The sequence below is a fragment of the Morone saxatilis genome, unplaced genomic scaffold, assembly GCF_004916995.1.
Source record: "Morone saxatilis isolate NCDOM2014 unplaced genomic scaffold, NCSU_SB_2.0 Contig9, whole genome shotgun sequence".
Taxonomy (NCBI): Eukaryota; Metazoa; Chordata; class Actinopteri; family Moronidae; genus Morone; species Morone saxatilis.
In genome coordinates, this window is record NW_023340268.1 from 7,586,667 (window position 1) to 7,605,391 (window position 18,725).

At 40.3% G+C, this 18,725-nt stretch overlaps 1 protein-coding gene across 1 annotated transcript in view; it reads right to left on the minus strand.

The window, feature by feature from the left end:
- The window catches only part of rbms3 (RNA binding motif, single stranded interacting protein), a 259,572-nt gene that overhangs the window by 189,485 nt on the left and 51,362 nt on the right, over nucleotides 1–18,725 (minus strand). The window contains exon 3 of the mRNA XM_035681075.1: nucleotides 7,353–7,577. Within this exon, the coding sequence (XP_035536968.1) occupies nucleotides 7,353–7,577 (225 nt within the window). The remainder of the gene's footprint in view (nucleotides 1–7,352; nucleotides 7,578–18,725) is intronic.

The window sequence follows — 18,725 nt, forward strand, 5'->3', positions numbered from 1 at the left end:
TGTGTGTGTGTAAGTGTGTGTACTGTTAAAGCTATTCTGTGCCTGTATTGATTCTCGTTATGAGGACAGATAAGATAGACACTTCCTGCCCATCAGTCTGTCGGTCAGACTGGTTCAATAAAATGAGTACTCCAGCTGATATGTTATGATGAATGTGGTGCCAATATCTGTGTTTCCAACCATAATTTTGCCTGTTATTTTAGAGAAAGTGATACTAAACCCAATGTATTCATGCACAGTTACATTCTCATTCAGCTGAGCATAGGAAGTTAATTGTATGGCTATTTTCCACAAAACGGAATCATGAAATTTCACAGCGATTTCAAATAAACCATCCTAAGACAAACACGAAGACATGCAAGGCTGTAAGTGGTTTGAGTTATTGACTCAAGAAGCCAATAATAAACAAAACATCTACTGTCTCAATTTTCAAGCGGTGCCTGAAGAAATCAACAAAACAAATAAAACCATTTGTTTTTCACTCTGTAACCCACACTCTATCAGCCAGCAAAATGGTCCACGAAGGACGAGGTGGCGTTTCCTAAAAATCGCTCCTAAATGGTTGGAGATACTGAGCTGTGTGACCTAGAATATGTTTGACAATCTTCTTTTAATTAGGCCTTGAAGACACGACTCATTCCAACTGCTGTCCCGAGAGCTAAATTAATTACTGAGACAAAGCCCATTCTAGCTCATGGCAAAGATGAATCATTGCAGTATTTGGGGAATGAGCAGTGCTCTTCATTCAAGGGCTGATGAAAGAGACTACGCTAATGTACTCCATCACAAAGCCTCCATGTGGCCCCAACCCCCTCTTCTGCAACACACATGTACAGTAAACATTAGACTCCTTTTGCTATCAAGAAATTATCTTTCATCTAATATTTGCTTTCCTGGGTGATCTACGGAAAACCTAGCCTCAACTCAACTGCCTTGTGCCATCAGCCAGCGGACGCACCCTCACTCGCTGCCAGCAGGCAGGCCATTCATTCAGCTAAATGATTGTGTCATCTGTCAGCCTGTATAAATGGGTGTTTGTGAGTTATGGCTAATTAAGCTAATCACAACACCAAGGGTTGTGCCAGAGCCCAGGCCTCACAAAGAGAGACAGATGAAAAGGTTGGTGGGATGGAGTTATATCACACCTACACCCGATAAATATGTGAAGATGCAAAGAATTCAGAAATGTGATGATGTTTTATTGACTTATTCTTGTCATATATAAATAAATAATCAAATTATTATAGTAAATTACTAGTTTTGGTTTCTTGGAAAACACAGCAGAGCAGCATTTTGCAATTAGAGATTTCATAGTAATATTTTTATATTAATATATTCCTCTCTCCCTGATTATCACTTATTTTCTCACACTCTTGCAATGTTCCTCCTGTCTTCTCTCTGAGTTTTCAGAGACCTTGTGAATCTGGAGATGTGCCGGGAATCTCTACTAGCAGGTTTGTATTGACTGAATGATTGGTCAGCGTGTGCTCGGCAAGTCTAATAAAGTAACAATCGGAGTTTGCTTGAGCAACACCTCCAGATTAAATTGAAGGGTTCATGGGGATGTCCATGTCCTCAGATAAAAGACTGATAACCCACTCAAATGTTTTCATTAGGGGAAAAATGTGTCTTGCTATCTATGCCTGATAAAATGAGAATTCCCCATACAGAGGGATAGCATATAGAAACTGTCGGCCAGCCAACAGTTCTTGCTCCAATTTCCCAGCAGTGGAGTATTTGTTATCCTACAGAAGGGAAAGGCTAGTTTTGTCCTCTGCAGCACGTGTGTAGGTGTGTGTGTCTCTATCTGTATGTTATGAAGAGAGATGAACTCTGCAGCAGTACATAGACGCAATGCGGGTTGGTCCTTCAGTTCAAAATTCCTCCCCAGTCTTTACACGTATATCTTGTCTCAATAAGACCAAAGGATTTAAGCCCTTGCTTTTTTCGACACATACACACCCACATCTGCATGAGCTCTGATTAACTACACAGATGCAATTAGCTGAAGTCAACCAGGCTGGTCATGCAATTCCTCCCAGTTGCATACAGTTAAATAGTCCAATATGGATATTAAGCCAGGACAAATGCAAGACCATGATTCCCAAGCACGCCTAACATGCAAAATAATGAAAAACTATCACAAACATGAGTAATATATGGACTGAGGAGATCAAAATGATTGACGCAATTATGGAAACATCTGGATATTAAGCACTTCAGAGATAATCTTTTGAAAGAGGAAGCATACCATCAGAAATGAAACAGCTCAGAGTTCACAAAGAAAAATGTGTTTTTATTTGCAAAGAAAGTTGACTAAGAACACATGTTCTTTTTCAGCCTTGTCTCACTGCTCTGTTCAGTCGGACACACAGAAGAGTCACAAAGGTAAGCGGCTTGCTAAAGAACATCTCAACTTTAGATGCTGAGGTAGCCAGAGAGCTTTACCTCCATAACTTTACCTTTCAAAGTCAATTCAAGATTCAATGCAGAAGCCAAACTGCCATAATCATCCACTTGTATTTGTCTGATCTCCTGTAGGAAATGGTTACTCACACAAAGACATGTCTGATTACCTCAGCAACCCCAGTGAAAATGAGGGTCAGGTGTTCTGCAGGTACAATACAGGTTGATCAAGAGAGGGGAAGCTCACAATTGCAAATTTCATTGCAAAGAGGTTATTGGGGAGAATATGTGGAACAGTGTTTGTATTCTGTAACAAACCTTGATCAAAAATGAAAATAAAATACTCAAACATAAATCCTTTGTTGCAAACGCATTCATTTGCCCACTAATAATCCTCTTTCGAGGCATGTTAAATGACTGAAAACATCATTCAAGCAGGACTATCTGTTTAACTGAAATTAGTTTTTGAAGAGGGGAAACCACTTTCTTTTTCACTATATAAATTTAAAAATCCGTCTCAAAAGCAAAGCTATTCGGTAAAACAACAATCAAGAAGTACAATGACTATTAATGGAATTCAGAATATTTGCTATGGGGTTGTGTGTTCTGCCATATGAAAAGAATTAGCTCATTAGCAGTACGCTTTTGGGAGAGAGAGAGAGAGAGAATTTGTCAAAGCTAGAGGCTGCATATCAAATATCCCAAGACCAACACTGCACGAGCAGACTGTAAACTCAATTTACGTCTACACTTAACCTGACATTGTATGTCCACCATTACTGCCACCATAAATGAGCTCTGTCACTTGGATTAGTGGTAAGTACCTACACAGAATGTTTCCCTTTGCCGTTGTGCTTGTGATCAATTTTCCATAGACGAGAAAAATCTATAACGTGAGGCTCAGGCTAGAGGACTCTTTGCAGCCTATGTGGATTTAAGTAAGGAATCCAATAACAACATGTGTAATCATTAGCTTGTCGGGTTTTATTACACTAAAGTACCTAAACTCACGATGGCTGTTACCTGTTTAGCTGTTTGGTTAATAGTACAGAGAGAGAGAGAGAGAGAGAGAGAAGAGAGAGAGAGATGAGAGAGAGAGAGAGAGGTTTGATCTTAGGTGAGACACTTGGCATGTATCTCCACCTCTGCATTTTCCTCTCTCCTCTCTCACCCTATCTGTCTTCCCCTTCTTTGAATCTCTCTATGGTTTCCTCTGTTTGTCTGTCTCTCCTGTTTTTTGCTGTCTAAATCTCTGGCTCTATTCTGCATTCTTTCTCTCATTCAGTAAAACATCTAATGAGCTTTATTGGCATTAATGTCAAGGCCACAAATTAAGCTAAATTGAGGTTACCGAATACAATGAATATGAAAATGTTTGTTAAAGTCATAGCAATCTGGAGAAAATAAATATATTTTGTCAGGCTGTAGGGACATCAAAGTCAGCAGGTTTAATCCTCTGGGTACCACAAATCTTTGTATAAAATTTCATGAAGATCCATCTAATAGTTGTAGTTGTATCTTTTAGCCTTAACCAAAGGGATCGACATGCTGACATTGCCGTACCTAGAGCCACGCCACTAGCAAAAAGTCAACACTGACTCAATGTATAATCAAAGTCAAGTGTTTAAGTACCCTAGTCTCTATTGTGAAAGTCATGTGCTTTGCATATGTCTTCTGTGCAGTTGGATGTCAAACTTCCTGAAGTGGAAAACAAAACAAAACAAAAGTTGCCAGGGAACTTCATCCAGACAGCAATTTGTAGGAGTTAGGATTGCACATTCACAGAAAATAACAAAATGTATCTCTCTGACTCTCTTTCTAGTCACATCGCCTGACTTCTATGTGACTTTCTCTGCTGCTGTTTTGTCATACCATCTTCCCCCCTGGGGGATCTTCATCCCACCATATTAAGAGTGGAAATGTATCCGCTTCCATTGTAATTACAAACCCACTGGAGGCGAAGCTTCTTGATCTCTGCTGGATCCTCGCTTGCTTTTCTTTTTTCCTTTATTTACTCACCTCTCTCAGCCGAGAGGACAGACACATGCTGAGCTATCAGTTCTGTTTTTCTTCCCATTCTGTTGGGCATTCTTTGCATCTAATATGCCTGAAATTACAATAGCATTTAGGGAGGCAATAAAAACAATGACAGAATGGGAGGGTGTTTGAGAGAAAGAGATTGTAAAAAGGGAAGGGCGGTCTGTATTAGTTAATTTGTGAAATATGGGGATTTCTGTTCCAAATACAGTATTGTTGCATATGAGAAGCTGTAAAAATGCACAAGGCAGACACAAAGGCTGGAACCATGCTTTGTTTACTATTAGTGCTTGGATTAGCCATCTCAAGACACTTTGAATCCTCCTCAAGGCCAAAGTGTTGACTCGTAACAGCCCAGGACGAAGGCATAATAGTGGGGGAGAAATTGCTTTCTGCGGGGACAAAATGAAAACTGCTGAAAAGAAAACAACAGTCCCTGCTGTCCCATGAAAACAAGCCAGTTAAAGCCGGCAGAGTTTGCTATGGTTTGAGGATGGAGGGTCAACATGAGGGCAAGCGTTTGATGACCTCGCAGTGATCTGTAACCAAGACTGGTTAAGCAGGTACTGCGCGAGAAATTCTGCCTGCAACATCCAACAAAAACACACGCGCACAGGACAACAAAGTAGAGAGGAAAAGACGGAGGTGTGTCTGTTGTGAATTTGCGCATTGTTTCCAGAGTATGCTGTCTGTTTCTAATCCATTCAGGGAATTTTCGAAACTATCAATCTCTGTCTGTTTGCTTTGTGATACACCCAATGTGTATTTCCTGGAATGTCTCAGAAAGTACAATATAAACAGTGATGCAATACAAAGACAGATCAGTCCATTACAAGTACATAGTTACATCACAAGCTACCCAGATGAGAAGTGATTAATGCTAGGTTTTTATTTCAATTACTTTTAAATGTCTCCAACTTCCATAATACTTGTCTACAGTGACAAAGAGTTTGAAACCACCACCGTTACTCATTTATCAATTATCTTAACAATCATAATATTTCAGATTTTTGTCAGCCATCTTAGATAGATGGATTACTGTATGTGAATGTATAATATGTACAGCATTGATGTTTGGCGTCTTGGCTTGTCACTCTACATGAGTGAGCACCCAGTGGCAGGAAGTAAGGAGTGACGATAATGACTAACGAAGAGAAACTTAGATCATACAGGTGGTTGCTCAGGTGGAGGTGGGACTTTTTTGAACTGTTAAAGGAACAGCAGCATCAAGTGACACGATAGAATTTAGGCAAGCGGTGTGGAAGCAGACAAAGCAAAAGAGAGAGCAGAGCACTGAAAGCGTAAGTACAGCACTCGAATTAACACAGTTCACTGAATATACAGTACATTGCAGTAAATTTAACAAAATAAGCCAAACTTCTTAAATGTTAACTGCTGTCTTAACACAAGCAGCTTCACCTGTCTAAAATTTGCAGTCATAATCATAAAATTACAATGCCAGCTTTTGGTTCTTTACTGTTTTCAATACTGCAAGACTACTGCTGAGCATCTTTTAGTCTAGGGATACATTTTTTTAGTCGTTTAGAAAACAAATGACCATGCTTAGTCAGAGGAGAACAAAAGTGGGTTCATGCTAGTTCCGCTTTTGGAAAAAACAGCTCAGTTAGGTTAACGTCACAAAAAGAAAAGACACTCCTGGTTCCTGTGTGTGTGGATGTGGATGCTGATGACTGGGCTCCCCAGGGGTGTGGCAGTAAAAAACAGAAAGGGCCGTGATGTTCCCAAAAACATTTGACAGAGCCTCACCACAACATTTATGTCTGTCTGGTGGAATGTTCTGTTTTGACTTCCTGTTTGTGCGCACACATTTTTAAAAAACCCTGCTCCTTTGCCTTCGGTCGTATTGGTAGAAGCGATGACAAGTGGTAATGGGGGTGTCTGTTAGTGAATGCTGACAACACACAACAGCTTGAGCACTCAATAATTTTCTTCCTGCTTGCTAAAAAGAGGGTAGGTCTGAATGGATGTGTGCCTTGATATCAGAGGAACAACATAAAAGGAATGCTGCATGCAACCAGGAGCCAACCTACAGTGATGATTATCATATCTAAATCCAATCCAATTTCTTCACTCGTTGCATGCAAGAGCTTCAGGGGAGTCTCAACATGTTGGAAAATAGGCAGCTGGGAATTTAAATGGTGTGTGTGTAAGATGAGAGAATATCAGAGTGTCATAATGGAAAATAAGAGAGAATGAGAGAAAGATTTGGTGTGAAGCCTTGTAAATACATTTATTAGAAGAAAAATAAAAACCTGCCAAATCTTTGTTTCCAGCTCTGTGACCGTGACAGCAACATGACGATAATAAAATTCCTCAATTTGGCTCATGCTTGAGTTCTAGTCACACCCTGAACGTTACATTAGAAAACCAGATCGCACCAATAAAGTCAAATCAAACGGATTGCAGAACAGCAATTAATTCCAAGGATAATGACAAGGGAAGCCGTCCAAAAGTGTCTCTACCTCAATTAGTCTCTCATTGCACTGTCGATGCAGAAGATGGATGAAAGAAAAACAAATTAAGTTGCAGAGAAGAGAGAGGGAGAGAGAGAGTGAAAAGAAGAGATAAAGCAGAGGGAGGCGGGGGGAAAGAAATACAGGAAGTGATATACACAATGAGGGCTTGAGAAGAACGAGTATGGGAAAGGGACGAGATAGAGAAAGGAGGTGTGGGAAGAGGGGGAGAAGATGGAGAAGGAGAATTTGCTGTGTGCATAAAAGCTTCCCTGATAGTAACAACCACTAATGGACACCAGGGAAAGAGTGATTAGAAATGAGAAGCAAGACAGAGAGAGCGAAGTCTTCTAAGAAATTACAGCGACAAACACGTTAGAAGAGACAAGAGAGACATCGGGTGACACGGACAAAGAAGTACTCTGCTGTACTCACAGCTGTATGGGCCGGACAGTAGGCGTAGCTTGTGTGCGTTGACTGAGGGTGGTGATGCGGGTGTTGTTGTTGGTGGGATAAGTAATGCTGCAGACTTGCACGGGTGAATGAAGGGCCACTTCTGGTCCCTTGACCACCACTGCTACCAGTGGTCCAACTGGAGCCAAGGCTTGTACTCATGCCCGCTGCCTTACTGCTGTGGTAACCTCTGACCGCTGCGCTGGGCTGGTGGGACGGAAGGATGGGAGCAAAATGGGGCAAGGGGAAAAGGAGGATGGGGGGAAAAGGGAAAAGGAAAGAGGTTAGTGAGGGTGAGAGACAGAGAAAAAGAGAAAAACTGTGAGGGAGTACAGTGACGAATGTTACCGTCAAGAACATCAATAGCATAACTGTGAGCAGCCTCCCCTCTGCAGCGGGCAAGTACTGACAACTGACTGCCCGCTCACTGACCTGTATCGAAAGGGAAAGCAGGACGTGCTGTTGATCTAAAATCTCCATACCAGAGCATCAAGATAGTTCTCACACTTTTTCTTCACCCTAACTCACTTTCTCCCTCCTTTTCTCTTTGCAAGGACCAGATGTTGTGAAACCCCCCTTCTGTCACGGTCGAGATGTGTTCTTGCTGGAAAAGCGCTGATTGGTTTGATAAGATGCTTGGATTACAGGCTGGCAATGGGCTTCCCAGTATGGCATTATGTATTGGGTATCACCAGGGTCCAGGAAACACAGGGCTGAATCTGCTGACAGGCTGGCTTATGCTGCTCTGAGATGGGTTACCTGGGCTGTCATGGCCATTGGAGCACAGAAAAAAAAATACAGGACACACAGGGCACACATGTCGATGCGTGGCATTTTAACAAGACCTAGGGCAAATACTATAGTATTTGCAAACTCTGGTCAGCATGCTGTGCCATTTAATAGTTTATTTAAATCTGTATTACCTGTTAATTAATCCAAACAGCTGGTATTACTGTATTAGGCACATTTAGATTTTTACTATGTTGCCACTCACAGAGTAGTACACACAAAGCAAAGCACATCACTAAATTTGGTGATTTATAATTTTTCAGAAAAACTGAAAGATTAAGTGGTGTTTTGTGGGTTGATTTTCATATGTCATAAGCTAAATAATCCATATAAAAACCTGACAAATTGGACACATTGTCACAAAGCACAAAACAATTCATGGTTTTCATAGGACAGCAAAATACCTTTTTAAAACAACAATTCAGTTTACTCGCTATGGTAAAATATGTTACATAATGTTTTATATAATACTGTTACACAAGTTAAACCACAAATCTTTAGAAATATACTATTTGAGACAATTAGTAGTTTGATTGATGCCCAGATCCATTTCCCAAACAGTCACGGTTTCACAAATGTGAGCATTTGCTTGTTTTCTCTGTTTTGCATTATTATAAATGGAAAACTCGGGGGGTTTTGGACTATTGGTTGGCCAACACAAGCAATTTTAGGACACAAACAGTGAGTCTCAAAACTTTCCATGAACATTTTCACTACTTTTAGACAAAACAATCAGAGATTGTTCAAGACTGGAAATCATCATTAATTGCATCCCAGAATGTTTTTTTGTTAATAAAGTTAATAAACAATGAACATTCCCCCTTTCAATGTAACTCTAATATGACCCCGTCTCTCCTGTAACATAGCTGTCACAGGAGAGGAGTCTCAGAAGCTGGTTTTGCCATCAGATAACATTACATTAAATATTTATAGCAGAGGCGTGAACAAAATATTGCTAAAGATTAAATGTTTTGACAAGCAAGAAAAAAACAATCCTTAATGGAGTTCAATAATAATAATGAAATAATAGTTTGGATTTGGAATAGAACTGAAGCTGCAGTATGAATATCATAGATAGTTTGAGTACAGCACTTTTAGAGGTATTGTATTTCCATGGTGTTTTTGGCTACTTTATACTTTATACCACCCCACTGCATTTCAGAGAGAGTACTAGCTACTTATATATCTTAGATCAATATTAAAAAATGTCCATCTTAATTAAAATGTTCTTTGATGTTTAGCTATTTATTTTACTTGTATTTATTTTTTATTTGAATTGTCAGTATTGCAATTGACTGGCCCTATCTACAGCCAGTGGAAGAGGACCAGCTGAATGAATACTGTATTTAATTTCTGCCAGTAGATCCTCCTAAACATTATACACAGCAACAACAGCAGCAGTTTTAGTCGCTCTACTCAGCTGCACACAGAGCAGACTGGCTATGTAAACAAACTAGAGAGAGGCTGTGATAGCAACATAGGCAAAAGGAGTGTGACATCATCCTCTGCTCACCATAACTCCACTATATATTTATACAGCAAATAGTTGTATATGTTTTAAATCTCATAAAAAAAGTATTATTATTTATGCTCTTTTTGATTCAGATTTATCTCCCTTCAGCAGAAATATGACGCAACCTGAAGACTGTTATGCCATGATTTCTTTTACACTTACTCATGGTGTGCAGAGCAAAAACAAACCATATTGAATGAAGCACAGCTGTACATCACTAGTGAACAATAACAGTCCCCTTTAGCCCCCGTTGGATTTTCACTGAGGTCAGAGGCCATCCCACACAGGGGATACTGAGGGAGAGCACTGGCAGCAATATAGACTCACAGCTGTGCTTAGAAAGCTTGCCAGTCTGTATTCTTCATCATGAAAGAACCGGAGGGGGAAAACGTAAGCCAAAGTTCAGCCTAATACATTCGATATATAACGACAGGTTTAGGGTTCATGCTAATATAAAACAGGAGGAGGCCCTTTCCCCCAAAGCAGGATAAATGCATTCATACAGTATAGCACAAAGTCCATAGACAAGCATGAAAGAGGCCCACCGGTGTAATAAAACTGGGAAAAAAAATAGACAAATGTGTGAAGCACTGATTTTAAATCACCAGGTTTTTAACAGTGACAAAAATGGAAACTTCAGTTGCAAAAATCAAGCAAGTTTGTGTATTTTTCTTCCTGCTTTTGTCAAACACATCAAACACACTGAGTTGTTATTTTCTCTCAGGACATAAATGACGGATTTAGTCATAGGGTCAAAATTTGAGAACTGTGTGGGTAGGATATATTGTACTAACAACACATAAGCATCTGGAGCTATGCCTCACTGATGCAAGTTATTGAGTGCTATAGAGACATTCTCGCTCTATTATACAGCCACTGTAAAAGCCAGAAGGAAAGGAACAGCCCCAAGTATGGTACATTAAGCTGCATGGCCACGGCCGCTACTTTAAAGCAAGTATTCACCAGTTCATAGAGTTTAAGTGCTGCCCCAAGCCATGCAACAAACTCCATTGGCCTTATAAATGAGGATTATTCAGCCAAAGAGGACATTTATAACTCATGCATCTATGCAGAGGTGTTTTGTTAAAGACCCTTTCTCAAGAGAGAGATAACTTTTAAACATGTTTCATGCATATAAGTTATGGGATAACAGAGTCATTTGTGAAAGCATTTTCAGGCTGGGTTGCTATGTTGCATGAGTGACAAGATATACTCCCTTTATATCACAAGGGCAGGGCTGTGTTTTAACATGAGGCTCAGATCCAAGGGTCTTGACATTCCTCAACTGGAATGCATGATTGGTCCCCAGACTCAGATTCATGTCACAGACTTTCAGCGGCTCGTCAGAGAGCTACACTCTACCCATATTTCTCCATTTTATATAAGGGCCAATCGGATCTGGTTACACAAGGCTTTTCCTCCTCTGAGGGGAATGTTTTACATGCAGGCAAACAGATGTGTGTATGTACTGGCTGGTGTGTACGTGTGTTTGTAAGGGCATGCATGACTTTATGTATCTGTTTGTGCTGCAGTCAATTTGCTTGCGAATTAGGAGGAAGAATAGGGGGATGATGAGGAAAAACATTCTGCTGGGCAAGTCATGTGTGTGTGAGAGAGAGAGAGTTTGTGTGTGTGTGTGTGTGTTCTTGTATGTCTGTATTTGTGAGGACCGATATAAGTTCTACACTTCACTTTTGGAAAGTGGGGACATTGGCGGTTTGAGGGTCAAGACTTGATTTTATAATTACAGGTTAGTGGATAGGGCATTATGACCATGATGATCAGTATACCAGTATAGCACTACAGCTGGACACCTTCATGTAAAGAAGGGATGTTTAAACACTGACACTATGAAACTCTTTGTGCCTCACTTGCGATGGGAGATTTTGAGCCTTAATGCTATCCAAAACATATTGATAGTGCAACATGAAAAAAGGTGAATATTAATGGATTTGTAACAATGATTATTATCTTTAGCTTACTTTGATACTGAATAAAATTTAAAAACATGATGACTGAGTAAGTTCTGGAGTTATAAGGACAGTCCTTTTCCTAAGATAGACTTTCTTAATCCCACACTGGGGAAATTCACAGCTCTAGCTACAACACAACAGATAAGAGAATACACAAATTAACTAAAATAGAATAGAAACATTTGTCATAATGAAAATAGAAAAAAATAGAATAAAAGTTATATGTTATATATGTTTTTCTTGTTGATAATTAACAGCCCAGTACGCTCTTCAATATCATTAAAGTTATTAAAATCAATCCAATGTATGTGCTTGACAATTAAATAGCTCTGCATTGCATTTAGAAACAAAATGCCCGCATCAAATCTGTTTGATCTTGTCGCTGTCTGGAGGGAGTGTCTGACTTAATTTTGCTAATGTTATGCTGTTTTTAATGCTTGCTAATGTTTCAGATATTTGACTTCTTTTGTTAAATCAAAAAAAGGTGTTTTGTAGAAAAACACAGCCAAATTTTCAAAAGATATCCAAGTTTAAGGAGCATCCAGTCCAAACACTATAAATATATCCTGAAACCTTCAAAAACAGCTGCATTGCCCTGCTCCACAGCCAGTTCCCATATCAATATTTCTTCCAGAATGTTGACCTTAGATCATAATACATGCCTCAATGGAGGTATGTGCATTATTTTCTTGATACAAAAAGAAAAATGTAACTACTTCAGCAAGCCAGGGCGTTATCAGCACCATGTATTACTAAACATGCAAGTCGTGGCGGCATAATGGTTCACCTTCAGCCATGAAAAAGTGAGTGGAGGTTGTGGCTCCATTAATACGCTGAGATGAACCAGAGCATAGCACCTCTCCTGAGTCCATTTTTCACCGGTTAAGTGATTTCCTTCCCTTTCCTCTCTCCCTGGTGACACTGCGTGGTTAAGGGTGTCGGGGGGGATGGACCTCTGTGAATTACAGAACTGTTGTACTGCTCCTCACATGGAAATTGTGTCTTTATGTAATGTGCACCACTAGAAGGTATCAAACCCTGGGTCAACCTCAATTCAATTCAGTCAGTTGAGGGGTCTTGTCCATAGATGGTTCAGAAAACTAATGCATATTTCATGTCATTAAGTGAAATGAATAGTTGCCAAAAGTCAAAAGTTGCCAGATGAACTGCAAATGGATTGCTCTTTTAGAATACAGTAAATTAAACTAAACAAAGTTAAACTGGCCTATTTTAGACACTGCTCCTTTATTCACAGGAGCCATTTCTCTGTGAACATTGTGTGACCCTATAACTATGATGAAACCTCCCCATGAGGTTCCCTCTAAGAAATAATATGGTCATACTGAACGATTCCTTGCTTTCCAGGAAATAGTTCCCCCATGAAATCCATAACACAATAGAACAAAAAGACACTCCGTTAAGGTGTTGAGGAAGCAAACTGTGGCCTATTGCCGAGACATCAGATTGCTTTTGTATTACAGAAAGTTTAACAGGAATACGTCTTTATGGGTCTCTGTGAAATTCTACAGTTTATGGCTTCAACTTGGTATATTGACTTTCTTGCAGGGTGAATCACACAGCCCTAAGGTAACAGATTGTCTTTTGTTATTCGTTTTTTTTTTCTTTTCTAATTTTATCTTAAGGTGTAACCTTTATCTCAAGGTGTAATACTAAATGTTATGACAAATAGTCTTCTGTCTGTGCCTTTTCTTCTTTCTCTTTGCATTTAATAACACTGTACTGTGATCATCCTGAAGGCACTGTGCCCCACAGCTGTTGTTGGATACATGGGTACTGCAGGGCAGGAATTGTGATTTTCCCACAAAACAGATCCAAATCAAAATGTCCTGGTTTCCTGTTGGCCTTACTGTCTTATCTTGGCTTAGCCATTTTTTTTTTTTTTCAAAGAAACTGGAGTGTTGCCAAATAGGCCCCTTTTTCTCTCTGTGTCATCTCCATATTCCCATTTCACATAAAGCACGAGCAGAAAAACAGACAACCTCCAGGGCACTGGCATAAAACTTATCAGTCTTATTCAAAACCCATCAAATGAACAAATACGAGGTCCCTGACACATGACAACATAACAACTAAATAACCAAGTCCTGAAGCATTTTGGAAATGAAGGTTGAAATGACTGGTTTAAGGGTGAGAAGCTTCAACACAAGGACCAGGAAAGTCATCCCAGATGGCATTAGTTAGGGGATATTGTCTTCTAGAGGGCCCTCCACGCCTGGTTGCTCCGTTTGGCCGGCTATGAAAGAGATGCAGCTTTCCTTTGGCATCCTGATGACTGACTTCCTGGAAGCTGTGTTGCGTGAAATGGCCTCCTCTGTACCAGTCGCTTGCCTTTGCCAATCCTCATCCCCTCACACAAGTCAGCTTCCCGCCGCCAAGCTGTGACTGTCACTCCTGGCAAAACGCAGCAGACGGAGGTACTACAGGCTATGCGGGTCACCAGCAGTTCCACCTACAATCCCAAACGACACCTCTGTCCACCCACCCTCATCCTTTCTCCAATACCCGAGGACCAAGTTCAAGCGTAACCAAGGCAACGCAGTGGCAGGGCATGCGTGGATTTTGGCGCGTGGGAAGTTTGACAGGTTTCAGGCTGCTCTCAGTTGAAAAAGAGAAAGAATGAGCGAGTGAGAATTTACCCCCGGTGCCTCCGCACTCACTAGCACCAGGGCAGAGAGGGCTGGCAAGGCCAAAACCACACACTCTGTCTCTGCTACTCTCTCTTTCTCCCTCTTTTCCTCTCCATTTCTTCTAATAACGCTCTAAGAAAACACTCCTGTGATCTAAGATGAGAGTCTGGAGGGACACAGAGTAGGTGGTAACCAAGGCAACTAGGTCAGAGGGTGACATTTTACGCGGGATGGCTGACAACCACTCATTCAAAGCAGTACAGTACTGTACTCGGGGTCAGCTGTGCTAAGTTTAGAGTGTGGTGTATACTGTTAAGATTTCTGTACTGACCTCAGTGTGACTGTGGAATCTCTATTGACTGGAGTCCCCATACAAACCGCTGTGACCCTACTTGTTTAAAAGCATCTATTCTAGTCTTGAGAGATGAACGGGATGCACACTGTACTTATCCAAACAGTTATTTCAAGGTATTAGGTGGCACAATACAGTGTTTATGTATTACAGCTAAAACAGATAGTTTATTCTTTTAAGAAAACTGTTTTCATGCCAAATAATGTTCTGAATTGTTCAAGGTGTGGAAATAAGGGAATGGGATGTGAAGTGGAGGTGCAGAGGGGGCACATAGATTAAAAAAAAGATAAAAGAGGACAGAAAGAAAGGTATTTTCCTGAGTGAGTCTTTGACCTCTGAGAATCTTTGACAAACAATAATATGACCCTTGCACACTTGGAGCTCTTAGTAAACCTCACAACTTTCTGTGTCTGTTATCCTTCTCTCCAAATATTTTCCTTGGCCTGACACATGTTTATGCTCTGATGAACTGTAAGCCTGGGGGTTGCTGCTGTGAAGCGGATGTAGAGCTTCAAATTTGCATCTTGACATCCTATGGGAAGCAAATGGAAAGACATGGGGGATATGAACAGACAAAGTCACTTTATTGGAGTGGCCTAATTTTGATAACACCGACACCAGAAAAACAGATACCCAAAGTACTTGTGTTCCCTTTCCCACTACCTTCCCTTGATCTCCCACTATGCTTGGACTAACAAGAAGCAGCAGCATCCACCCCCTCAGTGGAGAGGGGCCATAAACATTTACATGGGGGTACTGCAAGGAGAGATGAAGGCCTAATTCTGCAAAGCCGGTGGAAAAGGAGATGAAATTTGTGATCAAACGTAATTGATTAATGAATTATTCCATTAACAAAACAGGATTAATTTTGATAATCAATTTGTTGTCAAGTCATTTGTCAAGCAAAAGAAAGTTGGTTAAAGCTAGTTAAAGCTTGCCAGATGTGAGAATGTGCAGACTTTATCTGCTTACCAGTGTAAATATAATACCATTAGGTTTTGGACTGCACAGCATACAAAACAAGCAAACTGATTCTTCACAGAACCTCTCAAGTTCTAGTAATCGAGAACAGACCTGGGAGCCGATTTGGAATCAAATCATTTTTATTGTTTTGTTATATTGCTGCAGGTCCCTGTATCAATAGGTCTAACACCTGAATGGATCCAGGCATACTCGCTATCAGGACTGATAACAATCATTGCAGAATAAAATGTAGTTTTTTGAGAAAAGAGTAAAAACTGTGAAATGCAGGAAAAATGACTTGCTAACTTGTATTGCTTGGTAAAAAAGTTCTTAGTCTCTATTGAATGACGACACTTGCTTGTGAGTCTATGTTTCTGCTAGTGTAGGCCTTTTATTTATTTATTTAGTCTGTTGGGTTGACCATATTTCCGATCTTAGGGTCTACTGTCCTTGGGTCTATTTTGGACCATTTTTGACTATTACTGGGACCCTTTTGGATAGAGAAATTACATTTATGTAGGTCAGATTCAGGTACATTTTGGTTTAGCACACATTTTTATACACAAAATTGAAAAACAAATATTGAAGGATGAATTAATAATTTGTCACATTATATGTATATACTTAATACAAAACATTACATCTGTAAATTATATCATCTGAAAAAGTGTCATCCTCATTGCAATTTATCACAGGACTTCCTGATTTATCAAAGGATGCAAAAAAAGAGAAAACTGCAAAAACCTTCCACTGACTCTGAAACACTAAGAACATAAAATATATGTTTTGTATTACAGGAATCCGGGATGTAATGCACAGCCTGTTAACAGCAGTATACAGTAGAGGCAGGCTGTTAATGTCTGCTGCTGAACTATGATTACAGCTGTTTACCCACTGGCGCAGCAGAGCTGTGTCTGAGTGGATCACACCTCCAGACAAATGCTTTCACACTGACATTTCAGTCCTCTTCTTATGTATGCTTTTTATACACCCACTTCTCTGGCTCTGTCAGTTTGTCTGTTTGCCTCGCTCTATCACTGTCCAGCTCTCTCTCTCTCTCTCTCTCTCTCTCTCTCTCTTCCTCTCTGTATGTCTTTCCACCTCTCTCTCTCTCTCTGTACAACTCTGTCCCTCTCCTTCAATCACTTTATAAACTTTAGGGATGATGGATGCCTCTGATTGCCTCAGGCCTCTGAGTCCAGCCCACTAAAGTGTTTTTTGAAGCTCTGTGCCATTAAAACAACACCTACACACTGCAGAAACAGTCATACATGATCACTAAGTGAAAGGTGGTTTATATGGTCAGAGCAAACTTAAAAATAAAATAGTGCAGAAGGTAAGGTAAGGTGCTCTTAATTAAAGGTCCAGTCTGTAACATTTAGGAGGATCTATTGGCAGAAAGGGATCGTCACCTCATGCTGCGCACCCCATGTAAAGTCCTTACTGTAGTGGCCCGGGTTCATTTTCAATCTGTGGCCTTTTCCTGCATGTCATCCCCTCTCTCTCTCTCCCCCCATTCTGGAATATAATATCCATACACATTTTTTCATTAGTGTATAATCACGTGAAAATAAGAATCGCCAAGTTTCTACAGTAGCCCAGAATGGACGAACCAAACACTGGCTCTAGTTAGGGTTGTTTTCTGTGACTTTCGCAGCTATCGTAGTTACACAACTAGTTTCCACTAAATTCTACGTACTGGACCATTAACATTACATCTATACAGTAAAAAAATGCTGACTTATTTTTCAAGTTAATTATTGGGAACTTAAATTTTACAATTGATTTGCTCACTACTCTTTGTTACCTAACTACCTGTTTTTTAAAAGGCTCCATGAGCCCAATGCGTCAAATTCTCAAAGCTGCAAGTAGTATCTATTATCACATTCTGTTCCTTATATTACCTTACAAGAGAATTAACCAACCAATCAGCCTCCTGCCCAACTGGTTATACTGCAATTTAACATCACAAATATATCAAAAGAAAGCATACATGTTAAGGAAATGCTTTGAAATGCAGACTCTGTGAAAGACAAACTGTGTTCAGAAATAACACGAGGCAAAATTTAGAGGCAGCATGATTGCATATAAAGTTAATGGAAAGCCAAAATTAGACAGGAATCCCCCTTGGCTGCACAACCTGGCGCAAAGATGCGTCCAAAATCATTTTACTTGAGCAAAATAATTTGTGCTTATCTTGAGGCTGTATGAATCTGCTCCATAAACATACAGAGACGAGAGCGAAAATGAGAGAGACTAGAGGGAAATCATAGAAAGAACTAAAGTTTCTGGTGAATTCAGAGAGTAATCTCCCACAAAAACAAACACAGTCACCCAGTCCCACACACGGTCAGCGTGTCCATTGCTATTTGGCCACTCTTTGATTTTATTTGCTGTGTATATGTTCCCTTTAGGCTTCATATTCCACAAGCAAAATTGTCTCTTTTCACTGCTAAGCTGATGATGATGCAAATCTACCTTCCTTTGAATGCATGGGATCAAAAAATTGCCTCCAGCATGTGAAACGCTGGATGGGGAAAAATTGCCTTCAGTTGAATGATGACAAAACAGAGGTAATTGTTTCTGGTCCACCCAACACCACTGGGACTGTAGCCACCTGGGGCCATTGACTTCAAACCTTCGTCCCCAGGCCAGGAATCTTGGTGTCATCTCAGCATTAAAATTTGAAAAGCAGATCAACTCTGTGGTGAAATGTTGCTTTTTTCAGCTAAAGAACATTGCAAAACTCAAATCCATTCTTTCTCTCAATGATTTGAAGACTGTTGCCACTGCATTATCTCCTCAAGGCTTGATTACTGCAACTCGCTGTACTTGGGTGTTGGCCAATCCTCTTTGTCTCACCTGCAGCTTGTGCAGAATGGTGCAGCAAGACTTCTCACTGGCACCAGGACCAGAATCCCTGCACTGGCTACCTGTCAGATACAGGATTGGTTTTAAGGTTCTTTTGTGTGTTTTTAAATCCTTACATGTGCAGGCACCCCTGTACATCTCAGAACTTCTGTGCCTGTACTCCAGCTACTCCGTACTGCCACTAACATGGCGAAAAGTAGTTACAGACATTATCCAATCTTGATATTAGGGCTGCTCGATTATGGA